This window comes from Nasonia vitripennis, chromosome 3 (assembly GCF_009193385.2).
Source record: "Nasonia vitripennis strain AsymCx chromosome 3, Nvit_psr_1.1, whole genome shotgun sequence".
NCBI classification, from domain to species: Eukaryota; Metazoa; Arthropoda; class Insecta; order Hymenoptera; family Pteromalidae; genus Nasonia; species Nasonia vitripennis.
Genome location: NC_045759.1, coordinates 1,543,104 through 1,570,159, shown reverse-complemented (window position 1 = coordinate 1,570,159; position 27,056 = coordinate 1,543,104). Strand labels below are relative to the sequence as shown.

The 27,056-nt window shown below is 47.2% G+C and overlaps 3 protein-coding genes and 2 pseudogenes across 6 annotated transcripts in view; 2 read left to right on the top strand and 3 right to left on the bottom strand.

Moving 5' to 3' along the window:
- LOC100118612 (putative ATP-dependent DNA helicase Q1) overlaps positions 1–13,077 on the top strand; it is a 128,906-nt gene extending 115,829 nt beyond the window's left edge. Inside the window, exons 3-6 of the mRNA XM_016984443.2 lie at positions 11,253–11,393; positions 11,501–12,022; positions 12,117–12,402; positions 12,475–13,077. Of these exons, the coding sequence (XP_016839932.1) occupies positions 11,870–12,022; positions 12,117–12,402; positions 12,475–12,857 (822 nt within the window). The 5' untranslated portion in view covers positions 11,253–11,393; positions 11,501–11,869 and the 3' untranslated portion in view covers positions 12,858–13,077. The remainder of the gene's footprint in view (positions 1–11,252; positions 11,394–11,500; positions 12,023–12,116; positions 12,403–12,474) is intronic.
- LOC103315263 lies at positions 983–3,327 on the bottom strand (annotated as a pseudogene).
- CYP6CK13P (cytochrome P450 6CK13 pseudogene) lies at positions 992–2,160 on the top strand (annotated as a pseudogene; the record flags this gene model as incomplete). The annotated part of the gene is given in 4 exon segments (NR_045261.1): positions 992–1,169; positions 1,234–1,486; positions 1,552–1,785; positions 2,098–2,160. The product of NR_045261.1 is annotated as a cytochrome P450 6CK13 pseudogene (transcript).
- On the bottom strand, positions 5,791–7,161 carry LOC107980940. Its single transcript, XM_016984445.2, has 2 exons — positions 6,917–7,161; positions 5,791–6,362 (listed from the first exon to the last, which is right to left on the bottom strand). Exon 2 carries the CDS (start codon positions 6,340–6,342, stop codon positions 5,854–5,856), a length of 489 nt encoding a protein of 162 aa, XP_016839934.1. The 5' UTR covers positions 6,343–6,362; positions 6,917–7,161; the 3' UTR covers positions 5,791–5,853.
- Positions 13,078–14,944: 1,867 nt separating the features above from the next.
- LOC100121665 (LIM/homeobox protein Lhx3) overlaps positions 14,945–27,056 on the bottom strand; it is an 81,100-nt gene continuing 68,988 nt past the window's right edge. For 2 of the 3 annotated variants that reach the window (XM_003425688.5, XM_032598662.1), the window contains exons 3-6: positions 20,088–20,199; positions 19,675–19,938; positions 16,596–16,917; positions 15,138–16,510 (exon numbers count right to left, since the gene is read on the bottom strand). In XM_003425688.5, the coding sequence (XP_003425736.1) occupies positions 16,340–16,510; positions 16,596–16,917; positions 19,675–19,938; positions 20,088–20,176 (846 nt within the window). In that variant the 5' untranslated portion in view covers positions 20,177–20,199 and the 3' untranslated portion in view covers positions 15,138–16,339. Of the gene's footprint in view, positions 16,511–16,595; positions 16,918–19,674; positions 19,939–20,087; positions 20,200–27,056 lie in introns of all 3 variants that reach the window. The other variant, XM_001605225.6, reaches the window with a different exon arrangement.

The window sequence follows — 27,056 nt, the reverse complement described above, 5'->3', positions numbered from 1 at the left end:
ATTCCTACTCTCGATCCAAACACCAATCAAAATTTGAAAGCTCGGCAACCATAGAAACGACGTAGCACGGCTCGTCCGCTGAAACAATCCAAACAGCCGAGAGTCTCTCTCTCTCTCTCTCTCTCTCTCTCTCTCTCTCTCTGTGACGCGGCGGCGTTTTAACGTGACTAAGCAATTCGAGCTTGCAAAGCTCGACCGCCGCGCGGAGTAGCGACGACGCGACGTTACGCAAAGCAGCGGCCACATTACGCATTCGGGATCCGTAGTTACAATTTGTCATCCATTATCTCGACGACGTAAGATTCGAAACTTTGAATGGTTCCCTCAGCAAGTGCCGCCGTCGCTCTTCACCCCGCCCTCCCCCTCACCTTTCTCCGCTTCATTTCCCTTACGTCTCGTTATCCTGATTCACTTGCTCGCTCCTTCTTTGCCTCGGCGCTATGTACGTACGCGAATTCCTTATCTCTCGTGGGTTGAAAGGCACGTATGAATTTCGTGGTAAAATGCTGGTTAAAAAGGCCGGAAGCATAGAGAACTGGTAAAAAATGGTTTCGGTATATTTCGTGGCTAGTTGAACTTTAAACGGTTAATTTCATTCAACTCCCCTCCCATTGCATCGTCTATCTCTCGCTTACGTTCACCACCAATATATACACGTATTAATTCCACGCAGGCAGCGTCTCTGGGGCGGCGTAAACGCATTCCCTTTAATGACGACCAATCAAGTCGTAAGATAGGCGATCATCTCGCCGATTACATTCGAGGGCTGAGAGCAATTACAGCTTGGCGGAGAGGAGGTGTGGGTGCTCTCGTGTCTCTTTCGAGTACCGCCCGCGAGATTGAATTATGAGAGGCATCGAGGTGCCTTGTAGTGCTGCGTTTGCTTGGGGATGGAATTTCTTGAGGAGCTGCCATGGGTTGTTCTCGACGATGTGCCTTTTGCGAACAACAAACCGAGAAGAGGAATTGAACGAAAGATATGTCAATGTATGATCGCTTTAACGTATATTTATTCGGTTGAATTCAAATAAATCCCATCAGCCGGCACTTGCACGATAGATCTCGGTGAATATTTCAATGGTATCGACGTTTTCTCGCAGGGACTCAACTTGAACTTTGACAGTAAACTGATCAGAGCTATTTTGGTCTGTATCATGCCCAAGCGTACTCCTAAAACAAAAGATTAAATTTTAGTAATTTTGAATTTATACACAGTGTGATTACATTCAATTACCTATACAACTTCTTGGACCTTGTCCGAACGGTAAATAAACGTAAGGGCTTCGGGAGACGCCGTTTTTACTTGAGAATCGCTCTGGATCAAATTTCTCTGGATTGGGGAAGTATCTTGGATTTTTCATGATACCGGAAGCAGGAATTATGATTCTCATCCCCTTTGGCACTCTGTAATTGACCTCGGGAAAATCGCATTCCTCGACGCAAACGCGATTTAAAAATGGAGATGTTGGGTGTTTCCTTAATGTTTCTATGGAAAAACACTGCATTCATTTTCGTGTTCAATGCTTGCCATTTTTTATGCCAACTACATACCATAGACCACCATATCCAGGTACTTCATCTTATTAATGCAATTGTTATAGGAACATCCATCCACGCTGTTCAAAAGCTCATCGATTTCCTCGTCTACTTTTTCTTGAATGTCTGGGTTGATGGCTAATTCATATAAGGCATACGCGATTGTTGTGCCGAACTGGTCTCGAATCCGGCCAAGAAGAATACGAACGCCTGAGCATATGCTTCCATCAAAGTTATTTTTGAATCGTCACCTAAAAATAATTAAGTAGCAAACGAAGCTTTTCTTATATGTTTTCGTAGATTCTTACAAAAGTTGATATTCTAACTATGTTTTCAAATTTCTCTCCTTCCGTATCATCGACTTGACCCTTTTCTATTAATTGTATAAGTAGGTGCAAGAAGTCATTTCTTACAATTTTTTCTCTTTTTCTGTACTCTACCATGTCAGAAAAGGCCTTTATAAAGAAGTTAAAAACGGCTTTGTCAATGATGGAACAGATGGTGAAAACATTCCAAACGTAAGCTGAATATTAGACCTCTTTTTTACGATCATGTCTCCATACTTTCTGAATTCGGAATCCGGATGGTTTAGACTGTCACAGTTGACGCCAAATGCTATGGAAGCGATCGAATCGGTGGTGTACCTGAAAAGTGTCATTATTTTACGAATAGTAGTAATTATAAAGCCTAATGGTTTCCATTACCTGGCAGATAGATCCTTAACTTCAATGATATCACTTCTGGTCATGGATTTTTCTACGACCTTTGCCAGTTCATCGCCTATTTCTTGTAAAAGAGGATAGATCTGTTTCAACTTTCCAGATGTGAATGTAGGCGTTAGTTTCGATATTAGCTTTCTCCATTTTTCTCCCGATAGGAAAAATAAATTACTGGTCAGAGGATCAACTTTGTCATCGAAGTAAAGTCCTCGATCGCGAAATCGAGCAAATTCTTTGACGAGAACAACTCGAATCAGTTCTGGATCGTTGACCATCAGTATTGGATTGGAAAACATGTAGATTCCATGGATCGGATATTCGCAAAATATTTCATAATTTCTTCTTACGTCCTCTCTTGCAATGTACAGTTATAGTTCATCGACTTACCTTATACGATCGATTTGTACAAGTTTTGGATCTTACTTACCTATACTTATCAGACCTCTGCTGGATTTAAGCAAATTCCCAAATATCAGTACTGGTTCCTCGTGAGGTATTCCTTTTCTTTTCCAATAATTAAACGCTATGAACTTAAGGTACGCCAGGTAGAGGATATAAGTCACAAGGGTGAACCAAAACAGTTTTAAGCAGAAAATCCACTGCGCCAAATCAAACATGGTCGCTATTGAATGAATCTTAGTTCATGTGCATAAAATAAAAATGCACTGAACTTTAAGGCAAGAAATGTCAACTATGTACTGGTTCGACATCCGATAATATCCAATACGAAGTTTTTATGCGATTAACAAGCGTTATCAATCATTTTTAGATAATTCGTTTCATTAAAGATAAGTCGAGTTAAAAATCTAAATCTTTGTTCAACGATTGATTTATTGCTTTCAAAACGTTTAAGACTTTTAACTTTTAAGTGCATCAAACACTTATCGCACTTCATAGTTCTCGATAGATTTCAAGAAAAAAATTCCACAACACCGGGTAACGAAAAATCGCAAGTTAAAAACCGCGCACAAAGAACTCGTTTCGAGCATCGACGACGCATCGCACCGGCCGTAAAGACAGATGCAGACTAACGATAGCCACGACTACTCCGGCATCATAAAGGCCGACAACTCATCAAATGAAGCCTTTTATGACACGACTCGCGCAGACAGCACGGTTGCAGAGACTCAGGGGGCGGCCGGCAAAGACGCCTAGCGGCGTATTCAAATTAATGCACTCCTTGTATAATTCGATTTGCATGACAATATCAATCATCGCGCGATTAAGTCTAGCTAACTTTCCAGTTGATTGATCAATTAGCTCGATTCTGGAGTCATTTCATATGCTAATTCACTGCTCCGTATATTATGCTTCGCGATTCATCAGAGCAGTGCTATTCACGTAATTACGTCACTTTCTCGCGTTCGACCGCAGCAAAAAAAAAAATAATAATAATAAAGAAATAACTAGTCGGCTTTAACGGTGTAGTATAGCTGACGACAGCAGCCGCGACAATTATCCGACGGCGAGCGACGAGAGAAGCTGCGGCGATAGTTAGGGTTGGAGGGCGAGATAGATAGAACAGGAGCTAACGACTTCGGCGCACGAGCTGCGCTCGTACAATCGATTACCGCCTAAGCAAACCGCCTAACAAGACATTGTTCCCGATAGCCTTTTTTGCCCCGGCAGAATCGCATAGCTTGTTTGACTCTCGGCGCCGAAAACTATCGCTCGTCACGAGGCTGCGCGCAGGCTTTCAATCAAAGTTTCTTCATTCGACACGCGCGACTTTTTTGACTAATCTTTGTTTCATCGTTTCAACGTCGTACAATTTATTAGAGCGCGTTCGCACCGTTGTTTTTCACGAGGAAGAGACGAGGCTCTCCCGTTACGTGGTCCAAACGGACGCAGTAGTCACGCGCGCGCGGCAGCGTCTCCCATTTGGCACCCGCGCGCCCGCGAAACTGTATACGCAAGAAGCTCGGCCCGACCGCCGCCGCGCAGTTAACAACCCTGCTTCTGACGACGGTCGTTAGCAACTACTGTGCTATATACAGCGAGTACACTCTATCTCTGGCTGTCCCGCCTCGTTTTCTCTCTCCCCTTTGGTCACTCGCTATCCGTCCGCAGTGCACCTTCTCGCTGTGGAAATATTTTCTTCTTAATTTATTAACTTATTATTCGTGTAAACTCCTAGAATGATGTAGCATCGTAAAAATATGAAGAGAAGCCGCAAATCCAACGATGTACTCGATCCATTGCCCCCCGCCTCCTCGTCTGCGTACGTAGGTACGTACCTTCGAGCGAGTCGCTCTCGAGGATTCCGTGCGTATGAGGGATGCTGGGCGAGCCGGTCCCGACAGACTATACTCGTCTCCCCGGATGATCCGCATAGAAGCTGTGCTCGGCTTCGAGACGCACAGAATGCGAGAGAGATAGAGCACCGGAATGCCAAGTCGGGGGAAGTCGTTGCATCTTGCGACGCTCCGAATTGGTAGGGGGTGCTGTGATTGGGGGTTGATAGTGTTATTTTTGAGGGTGTGATAATTGCCGATGCTGCTCTCAACGTGTTGTTTAGCTTTCGAATATACTCGGGTTAGAAAAGAATGATTTCTTTATCTCGTCAGTGGGTTTAATAATATCAATAAAACTCGACTGCGAAGTTGTATGAAGATTTTATAGTTGATGTAAGGCTCGAAATAAAAATACGCGACAAAGCGTTGCTGATAAAGAATCGTGAAAATTAAACGTGCTTATAATAATAAAGCGACGTCTGACAAAGCGCGGACTTATTAAAGTCATCTTTATTATTATCGCGAGCTGCTCTCATCCTAGTTAAAAATTAATCCAGAAAATGCAACATCAATGTCTCATAATGCATCTAATAATTGCCAAGTGAACGACGTCTCCTCCCCGATAATCCATCCACGCCGAGATATTTCCATTCAACATTACTATTAAACAAGTAATGTCGAAAAAAAGCTTCAAAACAGCCAATCACCCCGAAGAGTCTCTCGAGCCATTATCGCTGCCCCCGAATCGCCCATCAAGCTCGCCGCAAGAAAAGTCAGCAACTAAGCATACAAGCGAGCAGCCATAAGCATCGCTGCGGGACACGTCCGACCCGGGCAGCCACGAATTGCCACTAGCAGCAGCGACTCCTACTGGTACGAGCTCGTAACGTTAATTTCTATGGACCGCAGATTAGGCGAGAGATTAGGCCACCTGCCCTTCCGCAATTCCCTCGTCGTATGCGTCGTCGTCGTCGTCGTCTGCCGCTAAGGGCTTTCGCTCTGTCTCTGTATCCCTCTCCCGCTCTTGAGTTGCCTGAGTGCGACGACGATGGCTCGGGTTCTCGGCGGACTTTGATTAGGTATAGATGGCGGCTGGAATGAGGATCCGATTGGAATTAGCTTATAACGCTTGATGGCTTCTTGGCTGTGTCGCAGTGTGTGTGCGGGTGATTTTGTTTTATTGGATATTGGCAATTTGCGAGGAGTCGCTCCGGATTACCGCGTCGAGATTTATCGTTCGCTTACCCGATGACAACTTAATTTCAAAACATTCGACGCAGAGAAAGTAAAAAAGTTCAACGTCCAAGACACAGCATAGAATCTTTATTATTCGTTTATTAGATAATTATAAGCAAAGCTCCAACTTAAATAGCGCACGGATCAAGGTACTCGTTACAAGGCTGTCTTCTGACGGGTTCGTACTGGATAACTTTGCTAGTCTGTACACCGGGGAACCTGAGGATTCCGTGAGTCTGAGAGTTGTGACTATCGCTGGAGCTGTGGTAAATCACACCTTCGACGTTGCTGGGAAATCCGGCGGAAACCTGGCCTTGAGGTTCGAGGAGTTCGGTATGAGCCGGCTGGGCCTGGTAGGTGCGTCCGTAAGTGGGCTGGACATTGAAATTCTGGAGTCTTCCACTAGCAGGGACAGGAGCTAGGCCGACTGATCCCGGGTAGGTTCTCTGATAGTTCGGTCTGAAGAAGTTATAGGACGATTGAACGGGCTGCTGTCGAATTGGCTGCTGAGCGTAGCCAGCGGATAGCTGGTCTTCGTCGCAGAACATGACGCAGCGGTTGGGAGCTGAGAAGCCCAATTGGGCGCACATGGAGAGCAGAAGAACGATGGCGAACATGATGCTATGGGAGTTGAGGTCTGGAATTGGAGATAACTGATGATTAGTATTGTTGGTTATTAGCGAAATTTCTATTAAAAAATTAAAAAATCAAAACGCAATAGTATTTTTCGATGAATGTCTTAATTGTGGCACATAGATATACGTATACTATCTTTTCGTACGTTTGACACGTGTAGACTTAGCGATAAGGTGTTTGCCATTTAACCTTTCGCAATCGTAATCGGTTTATCTGAACTCAATTTTTTTCATCCAAACAAGTAACTCTTGAGCTTTATATTACTTTGTATAAAATATAGCGAGCTAATTTGATGCTAGCGTTTTTACAACTGTTCACTTTCTAATGCTTAAATAATATATTTTTATGACAACTTATTTATTCATTTAGAAAACAATGCATCACATCAAACAGTTTGAATTGACGATTGCAACATCTTACTTTCAAATATTTCAAATGCAAAATATTCGAGTTTGATAAAAATATCATCGAACCAAAATATTGGGTATCCTAATGAATTAACATTAATAATTATTAATATAACATAATATGTGTTTATTTTATCATCATAAATACCTTTAATAAAACGTCGGTCCACTGCGCTGTCTGATAATGATACGACGTTCACGGATACAATATCCAAACTAATCACCCACTTAGACAACTTGCAAATATATAAGTCAGGCGGTCATTTCATCCCCACCATCAAGAAAACATTTCTTCACTCTCTAATCGTACACGCGTTTGCATCACTTTCCTCTTTCTCGCTAGTCTCTTTCTCTTCTCAGATCATCTTCTCCGGTTATCGAAATTCGGCGAAGACGCTGATGCTTCTTGGCGCCGACCATATCGATGACGGCTTCGTCAACCGTTTGGGAAATTTGTAGAGACAGAATTATTGATAATTTTGTTTTTCTTACACAAATAAACTTAACACAAACACAAATAAACCCCTCCGTAGGTCTAACAGAAATAACACCGTCTGGCGACGCTTAAAAAACCCTCTTCCTTGAACAGTATAAGCGTGCCGTCTGCAAGCTCGCAACAGATTAAACGAAGATTAGGCCGCTTAAGCCATGACATTGAGTAGGAGTCCCTTTGATATACCGCACTTATCCTCTCCCTTATTTTTCCCGTAGGTCGTTATCGGCCGCCGCGCGAACGATAAACTCCCTCGCAAGCGCGCTCTTTCTCTCTCTCTCTCTCTCTCTCTCTCTCTCTCTCTCTCTCTCTCTCTCGCGCGCGGATAATGTATTCCCGGGACTAGCTCGAGTGAGAGAAAAATACAGATTAAGGCCTCCGAGCACGGATTTAACGCCTATTTATACTCCGCTAAGTGCCGGCATTACGCGCCGCATTACCAGGCTCCGGGCGCGCTGCTGCGACGCGGTTGGATTTTTTTTCGCTTGAAAATTCCTATCTCTCGATATCTATTTCTGATCGTGTGTGTCGTGACACACATCGATCCGGTCATTATTAAAAGCCAATCCGTTTCCAAAATAACCGATATCAACATCTCGGCTTGCGACCGGGTCAACGCGACCTTTCGTTCGGCTATGTTTTATTCCGTGATCGGTTCGCAGAAAAAGCTCTCTCATCCCTGTCTGACCTGGAATCTCCGCATCCTATATACACACACCTGCATCAGCAAGACGAAAAATAATCGAGTCGCGCCGCCCGTGAAAAAAGCCAGCGGTCGCGTTCCGTATGACTAATTAAAATGAATCAATACCGCGCGCGCGGGCGAATGGAAACGTATATATATATCTCTCCTCTTCTCTCGTTAAACTGGGACGCTAATTAATTTATACGAAGATTCTCTCGCGCAAAGGACGACGAGGCTCTCTCTTTCTGGAAATAGAGTGCGCAGGCGTATAGATACAGCGGAGGCCCGAATTGCCGACACTTTAATTGGCCTCTTCGCGAAGCCGGAAATATCGAGCTGTCTCACTATTAGCGAAAGAGGCATCAGAGAGATTCATTAATATGGATTCGTGGCATATTATCATCTATCTTTTTTCAGCTCTGCGTCCGAAAGTCTCGCTAGAGTTCTTCGTTGTTCCATGACAATTTCAGAAGCTTCCATCGCGATCGTCCACGCGCGGAGCGAAAAAATTTCCCGGCGGTTTAACTGCCCCGCCGATCGCTCGCCCGGAGAAATCAAAAGCGCGTCGTTAACCCTGCCGAGAGATAGAGGAGTCCCGAAATCAAAGCTGCAGCGACGGCGGCAGAGGAGAGCTTGCAGCTAACGAAGCTAACGCGCTTTTAACGCGGCAAAGGGGAAGGGAAAAGAAGGACGAGATAAGTGCGTGGCTGTAAACGACACGTGTGCGCAGACCGGCCGTTACGTGTATACGGCTGAAAAGTCAAGGAAAGCAGTAGCACGTAAGGCGCGTTAAAATTAACGGCGTAGTAACAAGCTGGACGAGAGGAAGAAAAGTTCGAGCTTCGTGCTCTTGCGTCTTGCAGAGTTGATCATGGTAGTTAATTTCTATCGCTATTATTCTTCCACATAGACAAAAATACGACAGCCATTTCATCCGCGCGCATGATCACAATGCAACCAAAACTTGCGTCACAAAAGCCGTCTCGCTATCGAGTCGCGAACCCACGGCTCGCGGACATCGTGCACGCACAACTTTCAGACAATGTCGTCCGCTGGCGACGTGCGTAAAAGGCCGGAAGCGGCTCTGGAAGATGACGAGATCGAAGCCATCGTCGCGGCGACAGGAGAAAAGCGCCTGCAATAATAAAGACAGTCCACTCTCCGCGTCGCTGTATACGTGTATATCGTGCGCGTATACGCATATATATAAATATAGCTACGGAGGAGCTGATGGGAAATACATGTTCCGCGGCGGCGACTGTCACGAAAGTTGATTGGCGCCTGTGTGGCAAGAGCGAGACGAGTGAGATGCTCTATTAAATGGCTTTTCGCTATCCGCCAGCGTGCGAATAATTTAGGCCGCAGCGATTTTCGGGAGACAGGTGGCACCTATATGCCGCGGCCAGTGCTTTCCGTCGCGTAAGCTTCTTGCTCGAGTTTGCTTTGGCAACAGTCTTTTAGTACTGGTGATTTTTCTCAGTAATTTTACCCGCCGACATTTTAAATCGCACTGGCGCTTCGAATTTAGCAGCGATGATGAAGCGACGGATAACCAATTTCACATCAGGGACGAACAGCTCGCCAAGCAATTTGTCAGCGCGAGCGATTCGATTAAGTTATTATTTATACAGCCATATTAATTTATTTCTCGATCGCGCGGGTTACCTCGATTCTCGCTGATTGGACTCGAAGATTTATTTTGGCCGCTGCACCTGATTGATTTGATTAATCGATTGGTTGTTCGCGAAACACTGTGTGTATACTTGTAATTAATTTATTCTTTCTTCCGTAGTAATCTTGCAAGACTTGCGAGGAAAATCAATATGACGCCGTCGTCGGAAGAACGACATTTATATACGCTCGTTTACGAGCGAACTCGGGCGCAATATTCGGGGCGGCGGCTTTTTGCGCGTCAAGGGGACAGAGCAGCGCGAGAGCCTGAATGATTTAGCAGCGTTAAAACGGTTTTTGCATTTGTACCGATGTCCGATATTCGGATTATCTTTTAAAATCACTTACTCGCTTCTCGTGTTGAATTAATTTTACAGTCGCTCGCGGGACAGGCTTATTTCGACCGATTCCAGCGAAGTTTCTCGATCGGTTTGGCAAATCGAGTTTGCAAATTTAGCTCCTATCGGGGTTTACACGGTCGATCGATAATTTTTACGAGTGTCGCTTCTGTATACTGCCTAACTTACGAGGTGGTTATACGAAGCGAAAAATTCAATAAAATCGGACGCTCCAAGTCCATTCAAAAATCTTCGCTCTACGGCAAGGTATCTTGACACCCCCCTCAAAGGCAAACCTACCCCCGCTAGTCCCGCTTTCACACTCCATCGAAGCCATAAACCGCCGCGCGCGCGCCGGCGATGGGGGAAGAGACTGAGGCGAGGAAAAAAAATTGGCGAGCCTTTATCCTCCGACGCATCGTGCGCGCATACACATCCCAAAACAATCAGGCGGCTGGTCGTCTTTCTCTCTCTCTCTCTCTCTCTCTCTCTCTCTCTCTCTCTCTCTCTCTCTCTCTCTCTCTCTCCCGCGCGCAGCAGTGCGCCTCCCCTTCCGCAGCCATTATAGCCTTGACTTCGCCTCGCGCAGCGTCGCGGTTATGTATAGGGTGTACCGAAGGAAATAACCGTCATCTGTATTCGCGATAACATCGTAATTGAATGCGGTTGACGGGGATTTGCTGCGCGCGAGCGGGAACGTCCCCCCCTCCCGCTCTTCTCTCCTTTTTCTCGAAGCGCTTTTTATCCCGAGAGCAAGCTTTTCCAACAGTTTTCGCGACGCTCTAGTTCTGCGAGCTGTGGTTCTAGACGTTGTTATCAAATGAAAACGTTGTGTGCTTTGATGAAATGCTTCTTGGTCAGTTCAGTCGTGCAGGTGCTTCGTCTAGCGCCAAAAGACAAAGGGAGACTCACCCCGTATTCGCTGTGTATCACGTACGCGACTCCAATTTACGTATATATTTGTTTTTTTTTCCTTGACCAGAATACTCGCATTATATATGCATGTGCTCGTGGATTTATGAGGAGGGGAGTTGACCGTCTCGGCGCTGTTCTCTTTACGAAATCTCGTTTTCGATATTTTATATGCGCGCAAGCAGGGGAAAGGAAAAATTGCGGGACGTGCCTCATTTCGATCACAGAAGGCTCGACAGACTGTTGTCGTCGATGTCGTAGATTTCGAAATTGAGGCCGACCGATGGTCATTTTTTTTCTTTGTACGAATAGTTGTAAGCAATAATTAAAGATTGAGATTAAAAATAAATAAATGAATAAATATATGATTTTTATCTTTGTTCAGCATTATTCGTAGTCTTCGAAATGAGTGTCGCTTTGCAAGTTCAAGAAATTCACGAGAGTATGTCCACGGACTTGAAAGTGTACTGTCTAGCTCACATTTTTTCTTTTCTTCCCGTGGCTGACAGGATCAGACTACAAAGAGGTGATTAGCTAAGCTTTGTTTTTATATTATTAAAACTTGCACGTATTTGAAAACGTAGGCAAGACATATGAGTGCATTTACATATGTAAAAATATTCTTACTTACAGTGTCAAAAAGCTGGCAGGAAGCAAGTAAAATATCTTTAAGTCAGTTAACGAAGTTAGAATGCTTCTATCATTTGGATCCATATTATTGTGGCAAAGAATCGAATTATTGACGATGCAGAAGTAAAGATGTTCAGAAATTAAAAAAAGTTGCTGAAACACTTACGATGTTTATCTATGTATGACCATCAAAAGCAGGTTGCCGATATAGCCTTTTTCAAATTGTTGATGGATACTTGTCCAAATTTGGAAATTTTGGACATTGAAGAAATGAAACTTTCGAGCAAGGGTTTGCGATTCGCAGCGGATCACTACAATAATTTTACAGATTTATGAGTCTGTTTCAATGATGATAATACACTTAATGATGCGATGGTTAAATTGTTTGCAAGTACAAAACGACTCAGCGCATTTAAACTGGAATGCTATAATATGATTCCCGAATGCTTAGAAAAAGTACCTGAGACATTAGAGTCTATGACTGTCGAATTAGACTACGAATGTACAACAGAAACTGTTGAGAAGGTGCGTATTATCTAAGCTAACTATAATACACAACACTTTTTTCCGGTATTGTAGATTTCAATTGTATCGTAATATATATTTGTTTTATTTTCAGGCACTTGAGAACTGTCCTAAGTTACATACGCTACAAGTTAGCTGTGGTGCAGAGGAAGGTCAATATCATTCACTCATAAAGTCTATAATCGTAAATGGCAGGCAAAGGAATTTCAAGATTTTTTCAATAACTGCAGCAGCATATGGTTACATGCACAATGCTCACTTAATTGCAAGCTTTACAAACTTGCAATCTTTGAAATTAGATATCGGGGAAAATTTGAGTGATAGTATACTAAGAAAGATTGGTAGAAACTTAGACTTATTATTATCTTTCACTCTATATGGTAAGAATTATTTAACGTGCTTTACTAAATAGTATAATTACATTGTAAAAGAAGAAAATTTATTTATTTAAGGTATAAAGGATGGCCCACAATTCATCACAGACAGAGGCCTGAAGACACTTGCAAACCTGAAGTATTTGAAGTTACATTCTGTAAATCTCGTCACGGGTGAGTGTTTCAAACGAATAACTGAATTGGAATCTGTTGAATTGCTTTTATGCGAAGGTATTAAAACCCCTGGTCTACAAGTTTTGTTCAAATCAGCGAAAAATTTGAGATCATTAGCATTGTTCAAGGAAGATCCTAAGAAATATATTGACTGCATGAAAGCAGTGCCAAAAACACGCGCGAACAAAGTGCCTCTAAAAATACGTTTAAAGCTTTTTGGTTCCGGCGATGATACTTGTGTCTACAGAGACGGATATCTGACTGTTGAAGAATACCACACAAGATAATCAGCATTGGAAAAGTTTCCCCTTTTTACAGTAACATTACGTTTTTATTTCGTTCGAAAGAAGATTCTCGAGTGTCCGCAGAGACGGATATCCGTTTGTAAGAATCTGAAATGATCACAAATGCAACAAGTTTGCGGCATTTTAATTTTACATTACGTTTGATTTTCCAACAATAAATACATTGCAATAGCAAAAATGCCGTTCAAACAGCGAAAACCCTTGCCCCTCCAAGCGAACTTAGCGCGCCAATACTTCTGGCGCGATAAAATTTGAAATACGAGACGCGCCAGAAAGGATGTACAGCCCATAACGTCGCTCTCGCGAGGACCGCGACAAAAAGCTCCGACTTTCGCGCGAGTTCCGGTTCCTTTGCCGGAAGTCAGCGTCTGCCGCACTGATGTCTACGACTGCAAAGCGACGAAATTCTAAAGGACCACTCGCTCGGACATTACGCCAAGGCTCCTTTTCAATAATGCTCTGGATCCTGCAGCACGCGAGCATACGACGAAAAACACTCAACTCATGAACATAAAGCTCGCCAGCGAAAGGCAAAGCGTATAAACGCAACCCCCCAGTCTTATCCCAGTCGATCTTTAATTCCAGTCTAGCAGTATAACAGCAGGCCGCGTGTGGGAGAGGGGAAATTGCCTCGGCGCGTTGATTTCATTTCGCGGTAGATTATTCTAAGCGGCCGCGGTGGCCTCTTTCACTCTCCGTCAGTATCACGCTCGTAGAGAGACAGAGAGACATTGTACGCCGTTTGCGCCCCGCATGATTAATGCGATTTTTCGCGTGGAATCCAATTTCGGCCGGTCGCCGTCGCCCTTCTCCTCTCTCTCTCTCTCTCTCTCTCTCTCTCTCTCTCTCTCTCTCTCTCTCTCTCTCTCTCTCTCTCTCTCCGGGCCAGATCCTCCGATGAATTAACTTTCCTTATCGGCCGGCTGTCTCTTCTGGCTGGGGTGAGCTTCTTTTTTATATGCATGTATACGCGCGCGAGCTGTATTAGGCTATTATGAAAATGTGCGCGACGCATGCGCTTCGTTTTTCGAGAAATTAATATCGGGGCGAGCGAGTAACTTTTCCCGAAACTCTCGCGAGGCAATTTTCCACGCTCTGAAATTTCGCGATTTTTTGATTTACGAGCGCGCATCGGACTCTTATACTTTCCTCCTCGACGTCGCTGTCTCTCCTTCGTTTCATAAAAAAAGCAGCTCTCTCGCGATCACAGGGCCGCCGCCGCGAGTTCAAAGAATACGTAAGCGAAATTTCATGCGCGTATGTGTATATCGAAGGGGAGCTCGACGCCAAACGTGTAATCGAAGGAAACCCAATAACAGACTCAATAAATTCTTCGCTCGAGCTCTCTCATGAGGGAGTCGGAGTTTCAAAAGAAAAGCATTTAAGGGAGAGTGAGAGAGACTTATACGCGGCCGTCTGGCTGTTTTCGATTTTTTTCGAATCACACTCGTTTCGGAGGCAATTTCATACGGTTCTTCCCAACGGACGCCGATCGAATCGTAATGAAGCTCCGTCAGAGTGGGTGACGCTGGATATGCTTTATGGAAAAGTCAATGATACCGCGATCAAACCGAAAAACAATTACCATAGTATTCCGTGCGGAAAACTTGCCTCATAAAGCTCACCTCCACCATCGAGCAAAGAACCATTCCCAGATCGCGCACGCGGCGATGCAATCGCAGGACGAAGCCCTGTCTCTCGATACGCTCCCCCTGGATGTACACACGGGGAGAGGCCAAGTTGGCCGATTCGGGGAGAGCCATTTCCCTAATGTCTTTTCGCCGAGTCAGATGTTATTATATTCGGTGAAGACTTTATAATGGGCGGGGCGAAACTGCTTGAAAGTCGCTGCTGCGACTGCTTATGTGCCGCTGCAGCTCTCGCTTGGCTCTCGGTGCAGCCGAGCGATTTCGGAGTTCGATTCGTGACGATCGTCTCGGTGAGAGAAAGTTTTTCTATCGGAATTTGATTTTGCCTCACATACTCACCCACACGATGAAGTAAGTTCGGTGAAACGTTCTGAGACAATCGAGGAGGATGAGCGAAGGGTCCAAATGAGAAAACAGACATTTTAAGGTATTAATAAGAATGTATTTTTTTTCCGTATAGTTATGGAACCCTATCGATCATAATACGCTAACAATAGTGTGCTAATTATGACAGTATATACAGATGATTAACAAAAAGAAGATAATAAAGGATATTATTCTTATACAGAGCCGAAGAACAGAACGCATCCACTGCGCATCGACAATATTAATCTTTTTTTTTATACATGTGTCGTAATGTTTTGTACTAAATTATACAGCTTTTACGAAATATACAATTTCCTTTCGAATAGTTCAATTTTCGCACGTCTCACACACGCACACTCTTTGTTTCGACTTTAAGCGTCCTCTCTCTCTTTAAACGTACGTTTTCATGTCTCTCGTCTCACAACAACACACGACACTCGCGCACTCGTGTACTTTAATATTCCCTTGCTTGCTTCCCTCTTGTCGCTCGCTCGATAACTGTTATGGTCTTTTGGTACAAGTAGTTTCTCTTTTGGTTTTTACTGTAAAGCTATGACTAAGCCCCCCGGTACACGGCCGCGCAGCGAATGAAAGAGTACAACGAAATTTCTTCCGCCTCGAATTGCGTCGAATGGTTGCGCGTTTATTACGCTCGATGCGCTTTATATATACGTATACCGTGAAATTTCGATCTCATTATATTATATACAAAAGAGGAATTTCGAATACGAGTGGTAGGTGTGGACCTATCGGAAAAAGAATTTCTCTCGGCGCGCATCGAGGGCAAATTATCTTATTTCGTAATCTTTGGTATTAGCTGTACGGAAACCAATTCCTCTGAATCCACCTTCGAGATACGTCGATCGCGATCCCGTTCGATATATATACACATATATTTACATGTACATATATATTGCGAGATCCCTTTGCGGATCGCGATCGATTCGCCGACGATTCGCCAACCCGAAGGCCTATACCGTCATTCGACGAAGCATGGCACAGACGCGCATGCGCAGCAGTCGCCCACGTCGATCCGCGTGTTTCTATACACTTTACCGATATATCAATAGAAATTATAAGGAAAAATCGATTAACGACGATTAATAATAGACGTTATACATAGAAATTTAAATAATAATAATAATATAGTAATAATAATAGCAATAATTCATAATAGTATAATAATAATAATATGGAAGCCACGAGCTCGTCGTGGATAACAACAAAAATGCAAAACAATTCGTGCTCGTCACAGTCCGCCGTCTTCCTATCACGCTCTCTTTCTATTTACACAGAACTCCCCTTCGCGCGCAGCGCATGCGTATCACACTAGCGTGGTCGCGCGGCCCTGCGTTCGAATCTCCCCTACTACGCGACCGAGTCGTGGCGTCGAACTCAGTAACCGTCGAGGCATCGGAGCTTTTTGAGGGGCGGAGCGGTGGCCTCGTCTCAGCTGGTCGGTGCCTGCATCGACATGGGCGGCGCCTTGACGGGTCCGAGACCTCCTGGGCCGGACAGTCCGTTGTTGTTCATGTCGCCGGGTCCGCCGCTTCCGCGGCCGGTCGGGCCCATGCTCATCGACGTGCCGTTCACCGTCGGCGCGCCGCCTGACATCTGACCCTGGAATCAGCAATCAGAGGATTCGTCCGTTAGATTCGCGTTGCAATGGAATTCGAGAGCGAGTGAAAACAAGAGAGGAACTCACGTTCGCCACGTGGTTGTGCTGCGCCATCTGCTGGCCGAGCATCTGCGCCTGCTGGCTCTGATTTTGCAACTGCTGCTGTTGTTGCTGCTGCTGTTGCTGTTGTTGTTGCTGCTGCTGCTGCTGCTGCTGCTGCTGCATGGGGTTGTGGCCGGGAAGAACGTTCTGGCCGGGTGGCGTGGGTGTGGGCGGCAGCTGTCTCTTGAGATGGGCCAGATTCGTGGGCGGATGCAGGGCCATGTTCGCGAAGACCAGCCTCTCCTCGTAGTCGTACTCGCAGAGGATCTTGTTCTCGCACAGGTAGAACCGGTCGCCCACGCAAAACCTGCAACAGCGAGGGAAGGCCGATTTCTCGGTTAGAAATTTATATAGAGCCGCGGGGAATTTTTAAAGCTCTAAAACATCGTGTCAAAACGAAGGAAAACAAGCGCAACTAGCTGGGGAGGGAAGCGCACGCCTGATTAATTAGCAAAACATCAACGTTCGCGCAAGACAAACAAACATCAAATAAAGCCCGGCGCGCGCGCTCAGCGATCGAAAAACAAACAAGCAATTAATCGAAGCGCGCACGAGCGCGCAATTATAATTCCCCAAACCGAGAGCGAGCGAGAGAGACCTCGATTACAGCGACGAGCTGCAAAAATCCATCGTTGACGCGCGTGCGGCTATATCGCGGCTGGGCCAGACGTTATTATATAATTAATCGCGGCCGAAACTGCTGCAGCAGTCCAATAATTATCGCGCCGAGAAGCAGCAGTCGGAGGAAATGCGTGCGGAAGCCTGATATTCATAATCGCGCGCAGAATAGAATTATCAGGGCGCAATGAGCGAGCTTTCGCTTTCGCTGCTCTCTGTCCGTGCAGTATATGCGGATGCATTGTTGCCGGATTCGCGGAGGCTGTTTCGGCGAGATAGACGGTATCGTCGGCCTGCCGACTGTCGGATTTGTTTCTTTCTCGGACGAGCGGATCGGCGAGCGAAGAGCATCGGAGACACGACCTCGCGGCGCAAGTTTGGAAGGCGAAATTACGGCGGCGACTCGAGCCACTACTCCTCCTCATCCTCCTCTGAAACGCGAGGAGCGCGCTTGCACGACTTAGAACTCGCAATTAAACAGCAACAATTACACGGGGGTAACTTTAGACTGTAATAACGCGGAATAAAGGGTTGCTGCTCGCGCGCGCTCGAGAGAGAGAGAGAGAGAGAGAGCGAGAGAGAGAGGCGCTGGCTGGCGCTCCGGTTGCCACTCCCTCGGTTACTGGATGATTTACCGATCCAATTAGCTCTCTCTCTCTCTCTCTCTCTCTCTCTCTCTCTCTCTCTCTCTCTCTCTCTCTCTCTCTCTCTCTCGCTCGGCCAGCGCGGGCCGCTATACTCTCGCTCCTAAAAAGACGTCCGGTCTAATTTAACGGGCATCCAATTAAAGACTAAACGACCCCCTTCGAGAGAAAGAGGGTGGGAGTCTCTCCGGTGCAAGCTCTGCTGCTGCTGCACTACACACCCGCGCGATTCGAAAAAAGGAAGATCTTGTCCGGTTGCTCGATTTCTTTCGGGCTTTGGTCGATTTTCAGTGGAGCCGGATTGCCGGGAGAGCTTTTTTCTGCTTTTGTCGATGCGACGCATGCTGAACTTCGAGCCGCGCGAAAATTAAAGTCCGAGAAAAATAAACCGGATAGCTACGACAGCAGCAGCGCGCGGAAAAATTCATTCGCCACTGCCAACCGACTGACCCCGGTAAAGAGACGGTATAAGTCAAAGCCGCACACACGTCGCTATGTCCGGTCTCTCTAAAATATTAAAAATCCGCAGAGGCGTCGTCGTCGGCGCAAATCGCGTCGCCTGTGCATGGCAAATTTCAATCTGCACACGCCGGCGCTCAGATAACTCGGCTAAATCTTTAACGAGGGTCGCGCGAGCGCTGCAGTTCTCACTCTGAATAAGTAAGCGCTGAGCTGGAGAGAGAGAACGCGCGTTCGCGCGACCCCATTAGGGGCCATTTTATACGCGAGAGACGACCGAATCGGACGATACGTCCGGCCGATCAAATATTGAGCGCTGCCGGACGCGCGGAGCGAGACTCCTTTTTTTTTACGGTCGACGCTGCGGAGGCGGAGAGGAAATCGCGCGAACGAGCTTGCGTCTTTTTGCCGCCGGGGGCTATATAGCTGCTGGCTCGATTATACGCGCTTCTTTTTCGGGACATTCCAGAGAGGCATTATTCAGAGCGGCGAAGTGCGTCGAGCGGTCGCGTGCGGCGGTGGAGTGAAAAATGCATGCGCAGCAGGCGGTTTCGGGGGCTGCGGCTCTGTGCGACGTATACGCGCAAGCTCGAGGTCTTGTTTATGCGAAGGACGGTATGACCGAGCGTCGATTTATACTACTGGCTTCATTATTCAATCGGGTGCGCGCGAGTGAATTTTGGAATTCCCGCCGCGCCGCTTGGATTATTAACGTTATACGCGAGGAGGCGATCCTCACTGGCGTCGGCCGAGCGAGCGCTGACTCGCGCTACTGAAAACGGCGCTGAACAACGATTCAACGGTCAACTACATCCCCCGAAAAAATAGCGTCGATCCGCCAACGTTCAATTTCCCTTCACGCCCCGTCGTAAATGTATTCTAATTCCAGCATTCGTATTCCCGCTGATGGCCAGCATTCCTCACCTTCCTTCGTCGCTCCTGAAAAAGACAAGACACACGGCTCCGTGTATAGCCCACACAGACGCTTCTTCCTTTTGATTGCCCGTCCTTTCTGCGCTGCACGCTCGGTAATTTTATTTTTTCATCGAGCTCCGCCGGCGCGACCGGACTCGCTTTACAGGCCAGCTGGGAAATCACCCTTCGCCTCGTTTCTCCTCTCCCCGTGTTCTCCTCGCCGCTCTCGGCGTCTTCTCGCGCGTATACAACGCGACGAACGATTCGCCGGCTGTAGAGGGCTCTTTTCCGCTGGCTGGCTTGGCTTGTTACATAATTATCGCGACCCGCCGGCGAGATTAGACTCGCCGTGTGCGGTTTATGCTCGGCTGACGAGATTGAAGGCGCCGCGAGTGAAAAGAGAGGGATGGGAAATGTTGTATACCAACCGGTGGTAGCACTGCTGACAGGCGAAGCACTCGAGGTGGTAGACGTTGGTCTTGGCGCGCATGACCATCTCGAAGGCCGGTATGGGCTTGTTGCAGGCCGAGCAGTGGCCCGTGTTGCCGAAGAGCCTCAGGTAGTCCCGCCTGCAGAGGATCAGGTTCGCCTTGGTGTAGAGGGTCGAGCCGACTTCGCCTAGCCGGCAATCGCAGCAGTTGCACTTCAAGCAGTCCTCGTGCCAGTAGGCGTCCAGAGCCTTCAGGAGATACCTGCCCAACATTCATCGCAAGACGTTTTTCCGTTAGTACGAGCATAGCGGGCAGTCTTTGCTTTTCGACAGCGCGTCCCTTGTCCCCCCGTGAATTCCCCCCGTCTCCGATTAAATTCACTCGTGTGTGTCGCAGTAGTGCTCACTCACCTCTCCTTGATTGTCTTGCTGCAGCCGCGGCACTCCTGCTGAGTGGAGCCATTTTTACTAGTCTCCGACTTGCTCACATCCATCGTCATCGTGATCTGGGCTAAACCACCGTCTGCAAAATAAAGGAGCCACGTCGATGCTTTAATTAAGAGTGTGCAAGTGTATATTGGGTATCATTAATTCAATTTTTTTTTCTTCACAAAAATACACCGAAATTCAACCAAATTAGCATTCAATCCCATATCGCGCAGCTCCCGTCAGTTGAATTGCCATCGCGAGAGAAAATCAAAATGCTCGCATTGATCCCCACGGTCGGCGGGATTATTAGGCCTTCATAATGCATCGGCTGCGCATTAATTAGCGAAATGCATGAATTAACGTGGTTTAGTATTGTTATTAGTTTCGCGTCTGTCTCTATTTAATAATAGTCGCGCGCGCAATATAATTGTTATTGATAGATAATCAGCGGGAAACCGTGATTATCCCCGCCTGACATCAAACGAATGTAATTTCCGAGCGAACGTCGCGAATCAAAGAGCTTCCTATATATACATTTACAAAAAAGGCGGGAAAGTTTTGGAATTCAAATGCATCGAATAACGAAGAGACGCGCAAGAAGAACACAAGTGTGCGCGGGGCTTAATTAATTAGCCGAATTCTTCTAGCAACGATCCGTTGCGCGTATACAAACACGCGTGTTATTCCGCGCGATAATTGGCTCGCTCGCGGGAATTATAAACGCTAGCGTCCAACTACACGTACATGCCTTTTTCGACTCGCAGCCCGGCAGCAGCATTGTTCCCGCGCGTGGATGTGTGTGTGTGTTTCGCCGCTCGATCGAGTAAGAATAGTTCGTGCTTTCTTGGCCAGGATGCGCCTCCGCTGATTCAATTAAGCTCGAGGTAATTAAGCTCTCCACGCGTCCCTTGTGCGGTTTTGCGAATTTCGCCGGGGCTTCTTCGCGCGTAATTGCGAGCGACGATGAAATTTCGATCGAGCGCGCCGATTACGCTATAAATACGAGTTATGATTACATACGGGCCGTCGCCCGTTTATTATACGATTTCCGTTCAATTAAAAAGAGAGAAACTCGCAGATGAGCCGGCGTTGAGTCATACGCGCACCGGAAGCGCTAACAGCTATCACGCGAGATATCGGGTCGAGGAAAAAAATCGCGTATGACGATCAGCGCTGGAAATAGAACTCGACTTTTCGCGGCGGTATAGCGTGTCAATTAAACGAGCCTCGTGCTCGAATTTTTTCCGAGAATTATTTCAGCTCCGAGAATGAGCAGACGGACGGCGGCGGCGGCGGCTTATCGAGAGTATATGAAGCAAGCGCTAGCTGCGGCCGATCAAATTGGAGAATATCTCTTTTGACTCCAGCGGCTAATTGCGTATTAACGCCGATCCAGTCGTCGTTATGCCTCCGTTCGCTCGTTAGATTCAATCGCCGAGGCTCGTATGTGCTGCCCAACCGAAAGCAGCCTAATCTCCCGATACTCCCCCCCCCCCCCCCCGGCGAACGAGACGCGCTTATTTCTATACACGTAACGTATGCGATATGGAAGGAAAACGAAAAAGACAAAAGTCATAAAGATGACGAAACTGTCCCAGCGGCAATAAGCCCCCTCGATCTCGGAACGGCCGCTGCTCCTCATATCCATATATAGAGTCGCGCGTCCAAGAAGCAGCGGCGGCCGGACGTACTTTAATAAAAACGTCAGATATATAAAGTGGCCAGCGGGGACGGACGTTTCGGGGACGCGAAAATAAATAAGAGACACACACTGCGCCGGCTATACTGACGGACGTGTCCGTCTATTATATATATAGGGTTCAGGGGGTAGACGGAAGCCCCAAAGTGTTGGAAAGTGCCGTTGCATGTCTGTGTGTAGGTTGATCGAAGGGGTGCGGCTCCTGTATACGGATCAGCACGTGCGTTTTAGTGCTAATTTCTGCCGTGCGGCTAATTCGATGAAAGAAGAAGAAAACAACAACGCGATATCCCGCGCAGCTCTCGCAGTTTGATAACGATGCGCGTCCGTGAATACACATCCCCGCGCTACGACGACGGCACTCGACGGGGGATAAAAAGCTCGCGACAACTATACGCTCGCTCTAAAAAGTACACGTACACAGAGAGCTGCGAGGAGTTTCGAGACCCTCCCCCTCCCCTCGCGCGCGGCGCTACGTGTGCAGCTAGAGCGCGCGCGTGTCATTATGGCCTGAAGTGGAGAGCCTGCTAATTAGTCATTAGCGGAGGAAAAAGACACTTTCAACCTCTCTCTCTCTCTCTCTCTCTCTCTCTCTCTCTCTCTCGCCCTTCGTCCCTCCCTCGTATAGGTGAGCGCAGAGCGCTGCGTCCCTCTTTGTCTGCAGCGGCGGCGCAGACTTGAGCAAACAGGGTGTGCTGCTGCTGCTGCTGCTCCTGGCCCGCGTCTAATTGGACCCCGGCGACGTAAGTTCAACTAATTGAGACCGGAGCTTGTAACTACCAGGCACGGAGCGAGAGACGCGTGCGCGGCTCTGAAAATTTTCGCCGGCCAGCCCGGTGCCGGATTTTTAATTGAGCCTCCGCGATCTCCCCCCCCCCCCCCTGATGTATTATCGGCAGCTGGCGAATCGTCCTCGCGGAAAACAGCGCGAATAAATCTCGCCGCGGGTATAATTAGCCTCTAGCTACTACCGCTGGTATTTTAATTGACGGACACGCGACTGTGTGTACATAAATATACGCGTTGCGGCGGCGGTGTGCAGTCCCTCATTCATCCGAACTGGCTTGCAGCAGTGCTATGCCGCGAGAAATGGAAGAAGCGCGGGTGTGAGCCACCACTATACTCCCTCGCGGCTCGGCTGTCTTCTCCCCAGGAAGCTTGTTAGGCGCGCGCGGAGCTCGCTCTCGCCATCTTCTAATTGGCGATATAATGATCCTGAAGGATGGAACGACGCGCTCTTGTTAGCGGTGGAATGAAAATTCGGTGCGCAACGCTGAAAATATCTACACGCGCCGCGGTTTTCTTGATTATCGCCGGGAAATACAATTATCCCGCGTGGGCCGCGAGAAAAAAGGGGGAGGAAATCGGTCAGCCAATTTTTGCGCTCTCTACGCTCTCTCTCTCTCTCTCTCTCTCTCTCTCTCTCTCTCTCTCTCTCTCTAATGTAAAACTGATAAGAAGAAAGGGGGACGCTCGTGCACTCTAAATCACAAAAGCGTCCAATAAAACACAGATTGCGATCCGAGTCGTCGTCCCTGGGCCAATTACTGTATTCCGTGTAATTTCTCATTTAGTGCCGCCGCCACCACGGCATCTCTTTCTCGTCGCGCGTGTATAGATATATACAAAGCTCGGAGGAGGGAGGGAAAAAAGAGGAGAAGAGAGAACAAATCTCTGGCACAAGACTACTGCAGGCGGAGAGCTGAGTTTAAAGGTAAGCAAGAGGAGGGAACTTTGAGCGCCGAGTTAATTATATTTTCTCCTTCTCGCGGCGCGTCTTCCTTGCGTAATTGAAAATGTTAATGCCGAGTTTTTATTGCGTCTCGTTCCCTTTTCTCCGAGCCATATCTTCGGTGAATGAGATATAGGAGCGTTTGCAAATTTGCCCTACTACACCGAGCGATCAACGAGTCGTCGCAATCAAAGTTGCGATTGGAACGGCGACAAGCCCTTCAGCTCTCCTTTATCCGGGGGATCTAATTAAAGACGGACGAAGCGCACGCGGCCCTTGAGTTAAAAATTAGCCTCGCTCTCACCTCGAGGACTCGTGTGCCCCGGCGCGCTTTCTTTCTCTCCGTATCTCGTCGCCGAGAGCTAAACAAGATTCGGATCGATCGCTCTTCTCCGAATTCGATTACGTCAAATTTTCCAGCTTATTAAACCATCGCTCGGCAGATTAATCCTCCCCGATATATCGTACCCCCGAGAGAGTGAGAGAGAACGAAAGGAAAATCATCATCGAGCGTATATGGCTCCGCTCCCGTATGTGTGTATACGATATCGCGAAGAGAGAGAGAGAGAGAGAGAGAGAGAGAGAGAGAGAGATAAACGCAGGCGAAATGAAGGGATCCGGCGAGGCAGCGACGCATGTAAAACGTATATAGCGCGGCGCTCGAAAAATAAAGAAGGACGTCGAGCGCGTGCCGGAGAGAAGGGTGTACGAGGGAGGGTGAGATTCAATTTAAACTTATTTTTGTTCTTACAATATCTGAAATGGTAAATCTAAATACGGGAATAAAACATAAAATTGCTTCTGCCGAGGGGGAAGAAAGGACGGGTGAGAAAACAGGGTGAGAGAGCCGGTCATTGAAAATTGGAAAATGCTCCGAGTCATAAATTAAATCAGACGGCTTTGTGCGCGATACGCGCCCCGATTTTTCGCCGGCTCGGACGCGCGCGGTGTAGCCATGCTCACTTGCCCGTGGAATTGACGCATACGTCAAACTGGCTTCTCTCCTGCTATACCCACACTATACTGCTGAGACGCCGAGTGTTTCGGTGACGCGGGATGAAATTAATGCTTCTCTTTTCCCATCCGCGCTCTGACAGCTCGCTAAACGATACTTTTGTACATCAACAGACGAGATAGAATATTTTCTCGCATCGATTTCGCGGAATCAATCACGCTCTCTGTGTGTTTATAACGTTTTGACTTTTCATACGCACAGGGATTTACAGATATGTCCCCCCCCCCCTCTCTCTCTCTCTCTCGCTGCGCGATAACCGGGGTCGCGCGCGGAAAAATCGACGGCGCGTCCGATACCTCTCGAGAAAGGCAATATTCATAAATCACCGTTATACGCTTAGAATAAGCACTCGCCTCTCCTTCTCCTTTTTGCCGCTGCTGGTGCTACGGTCGTGAGGAGAAGTGCCTGTATATTCGAGTGGGGACGGCGATCTATAGGGAGGCGCTTTATTAAATCGATCGCTAGATTTGTTTGTAAAATCGCCGAATCGAATAAGCCGCGTGGGAAGGAGCAGTGGAAGAGGAGCTTCTTTGGTCAGCCGAGGAAGGGGTTGGGATCTGAGATTCTATTAAGATCTGCGCGCGAGTCTTGTTACGCTACAGTGGAAGGAGAGAGCGTCCGCAAATCTTGCAATAAAACCAGCCGAGCTTTTTTCCTGTGAATCGTTTGTCCGCGCTTTGATTGTATTTTAATACCGCGTGTAATTGAAGAGGTAAGTGTAATACTCGGAGAGAGAAGTGAAACGAAGAAGCTGTACTAATCGGGAGGGAAGGAAGCAGCGCTGCTCGGGGGTGTGCGATGAGAAAAAGGAAGCCGAGATTAACCCCTACCCCCCCCCCCCCTATTTCTCTCCTGCTTTTTATGGAATTAATGAAAGTAAGTGTTACGGACGAGTCGAGTCGGTAAACTCGCCCGCAACTTTCCGACGGCTTTTTACCCCGATAATTAAGGAGCTGCTCTCACCGCCGTCTAATGAATATTTTAAATTTATTTACTCTCTCGCCTCTTGCGCCTTGATATCAACCCTCTCTTTCTCTCTCGCCCCTGTGAATTAAAAATATACGCACGAATCTCCGACACGAAAACGCGACGACGTCGTCTCGAGAATCTCTGGCAATTACACGAGGACGCGCGAAGCCCCGTAAACAGCGAAATCGAAACTCGCAGCGGAAATGGGAAAAAAGCGCCCACTCTTTGTCGGCAGGGGGCTATAAACACCCGGGCGAAATCAATCAAAACATTAATTGAAAGAGAGCCGACAAGACAATGGGGAGAAACGAAAGCTGTGTACAGCTCTCTTTTTCCGAGCGATAATCGAGAGATAGCCGCTGCTCTCCCCCGGTCGACGGCCTTTCTTGTCCCTTTTTTTTGGAAATTTGACTGCTACGACACAGGGGGTGCAGAATTCAATCGAACTCGAGTGAGCGATAAGTTTAATTTCGACGCGCGCCGCGGATTTTTATGGGTATAAACGCGCGGTAAAATCGTAAAGGGTAGATAGATATATATAAACGAGAAAGAAACGGGATCTCCGGCGGCGGAGCTGCGGTGTGTATAGAGCGAAAATAAAAGAGACAAAGAGCGAAACGGCGGGCAACAAAACCAGCGGGCGCGCGCTGCCGGGAATGCAGTCCGGAAAAGCGAAGATAAGTGAAAGAGATCGTCGGCAGAGCGGACTTTGATAACTGTCTGATAATGTCGAGGCTCCTCTTTCTCTCGCTCACTCTTTTGATGCGGTTTCCACTTCGTAAAGTTAAAAGAGAGTATTTGTTGGCCGCGCGCTCGAAGTTCGGATGAACTTTGATTAGGACACACGCATCGTTTTGTTTCTTCCCTTCGCAGTTTCGGCTGTTATTGTGCGAGTTTTTTTTTCATTATAATTTTAATGGACCGCTAGAATGACGTGTTGTGCTCGTGCGCAGTGTACGAGTCATTCTAATCGTGTAAGCTTACACCCGTATCGTCGGTTGCTCCTCCGAGAAGCGTATTTACGGCTTAGTCGGAAGACGGGAGCTTGATAAGATAGAGCTAGAATGCCCCATTATCAACCGGAAGAGATGTCAGCGGGTTTTCGTCGCAGATCTCGTGTGTTTGAAGGGATATTTATGATTTTTGTCAAACAAACTTCGTACTGTTCAAAATCCCGCTTGAGCTGGTGCAAAGACGCTCGAAACGGACAAGCAGCTGCCACCTGGCGACCGACCGGAGGACTAGCTGGACTTGAATCGCCGCCGCGCGACTCGAGACGTTACCCTCGGTCTCCTCGCAAAAGAACGTTCGAACGAAAATTGATCAATCCGAGTCGCGCGTATAATCCGCGCAAATTTAACGAAAAGCTCGACGATACAACGCAGTTTCGCTCGTAACGAACTGGCATTCATTTGGCTCTGCGCTCTCGAACTTAACTCGCCTCGCAAAAAACAGTCGCGAGAGCGCGTGAGGAAGATGTATAATTAAACGCGAATCAAAATCAGCGGGACAATCAGCAGCGACTAACCTGCAGCG

Coding starts and splice junctions, on each gene's coding strand:
- LOC107980940 (XM_016984445.2), bottom strand. CDS start 6,342: ATGTTCGCCATCGTTCTTCTGCTCTCCATGTGCGCCCAATTGGGCTTC.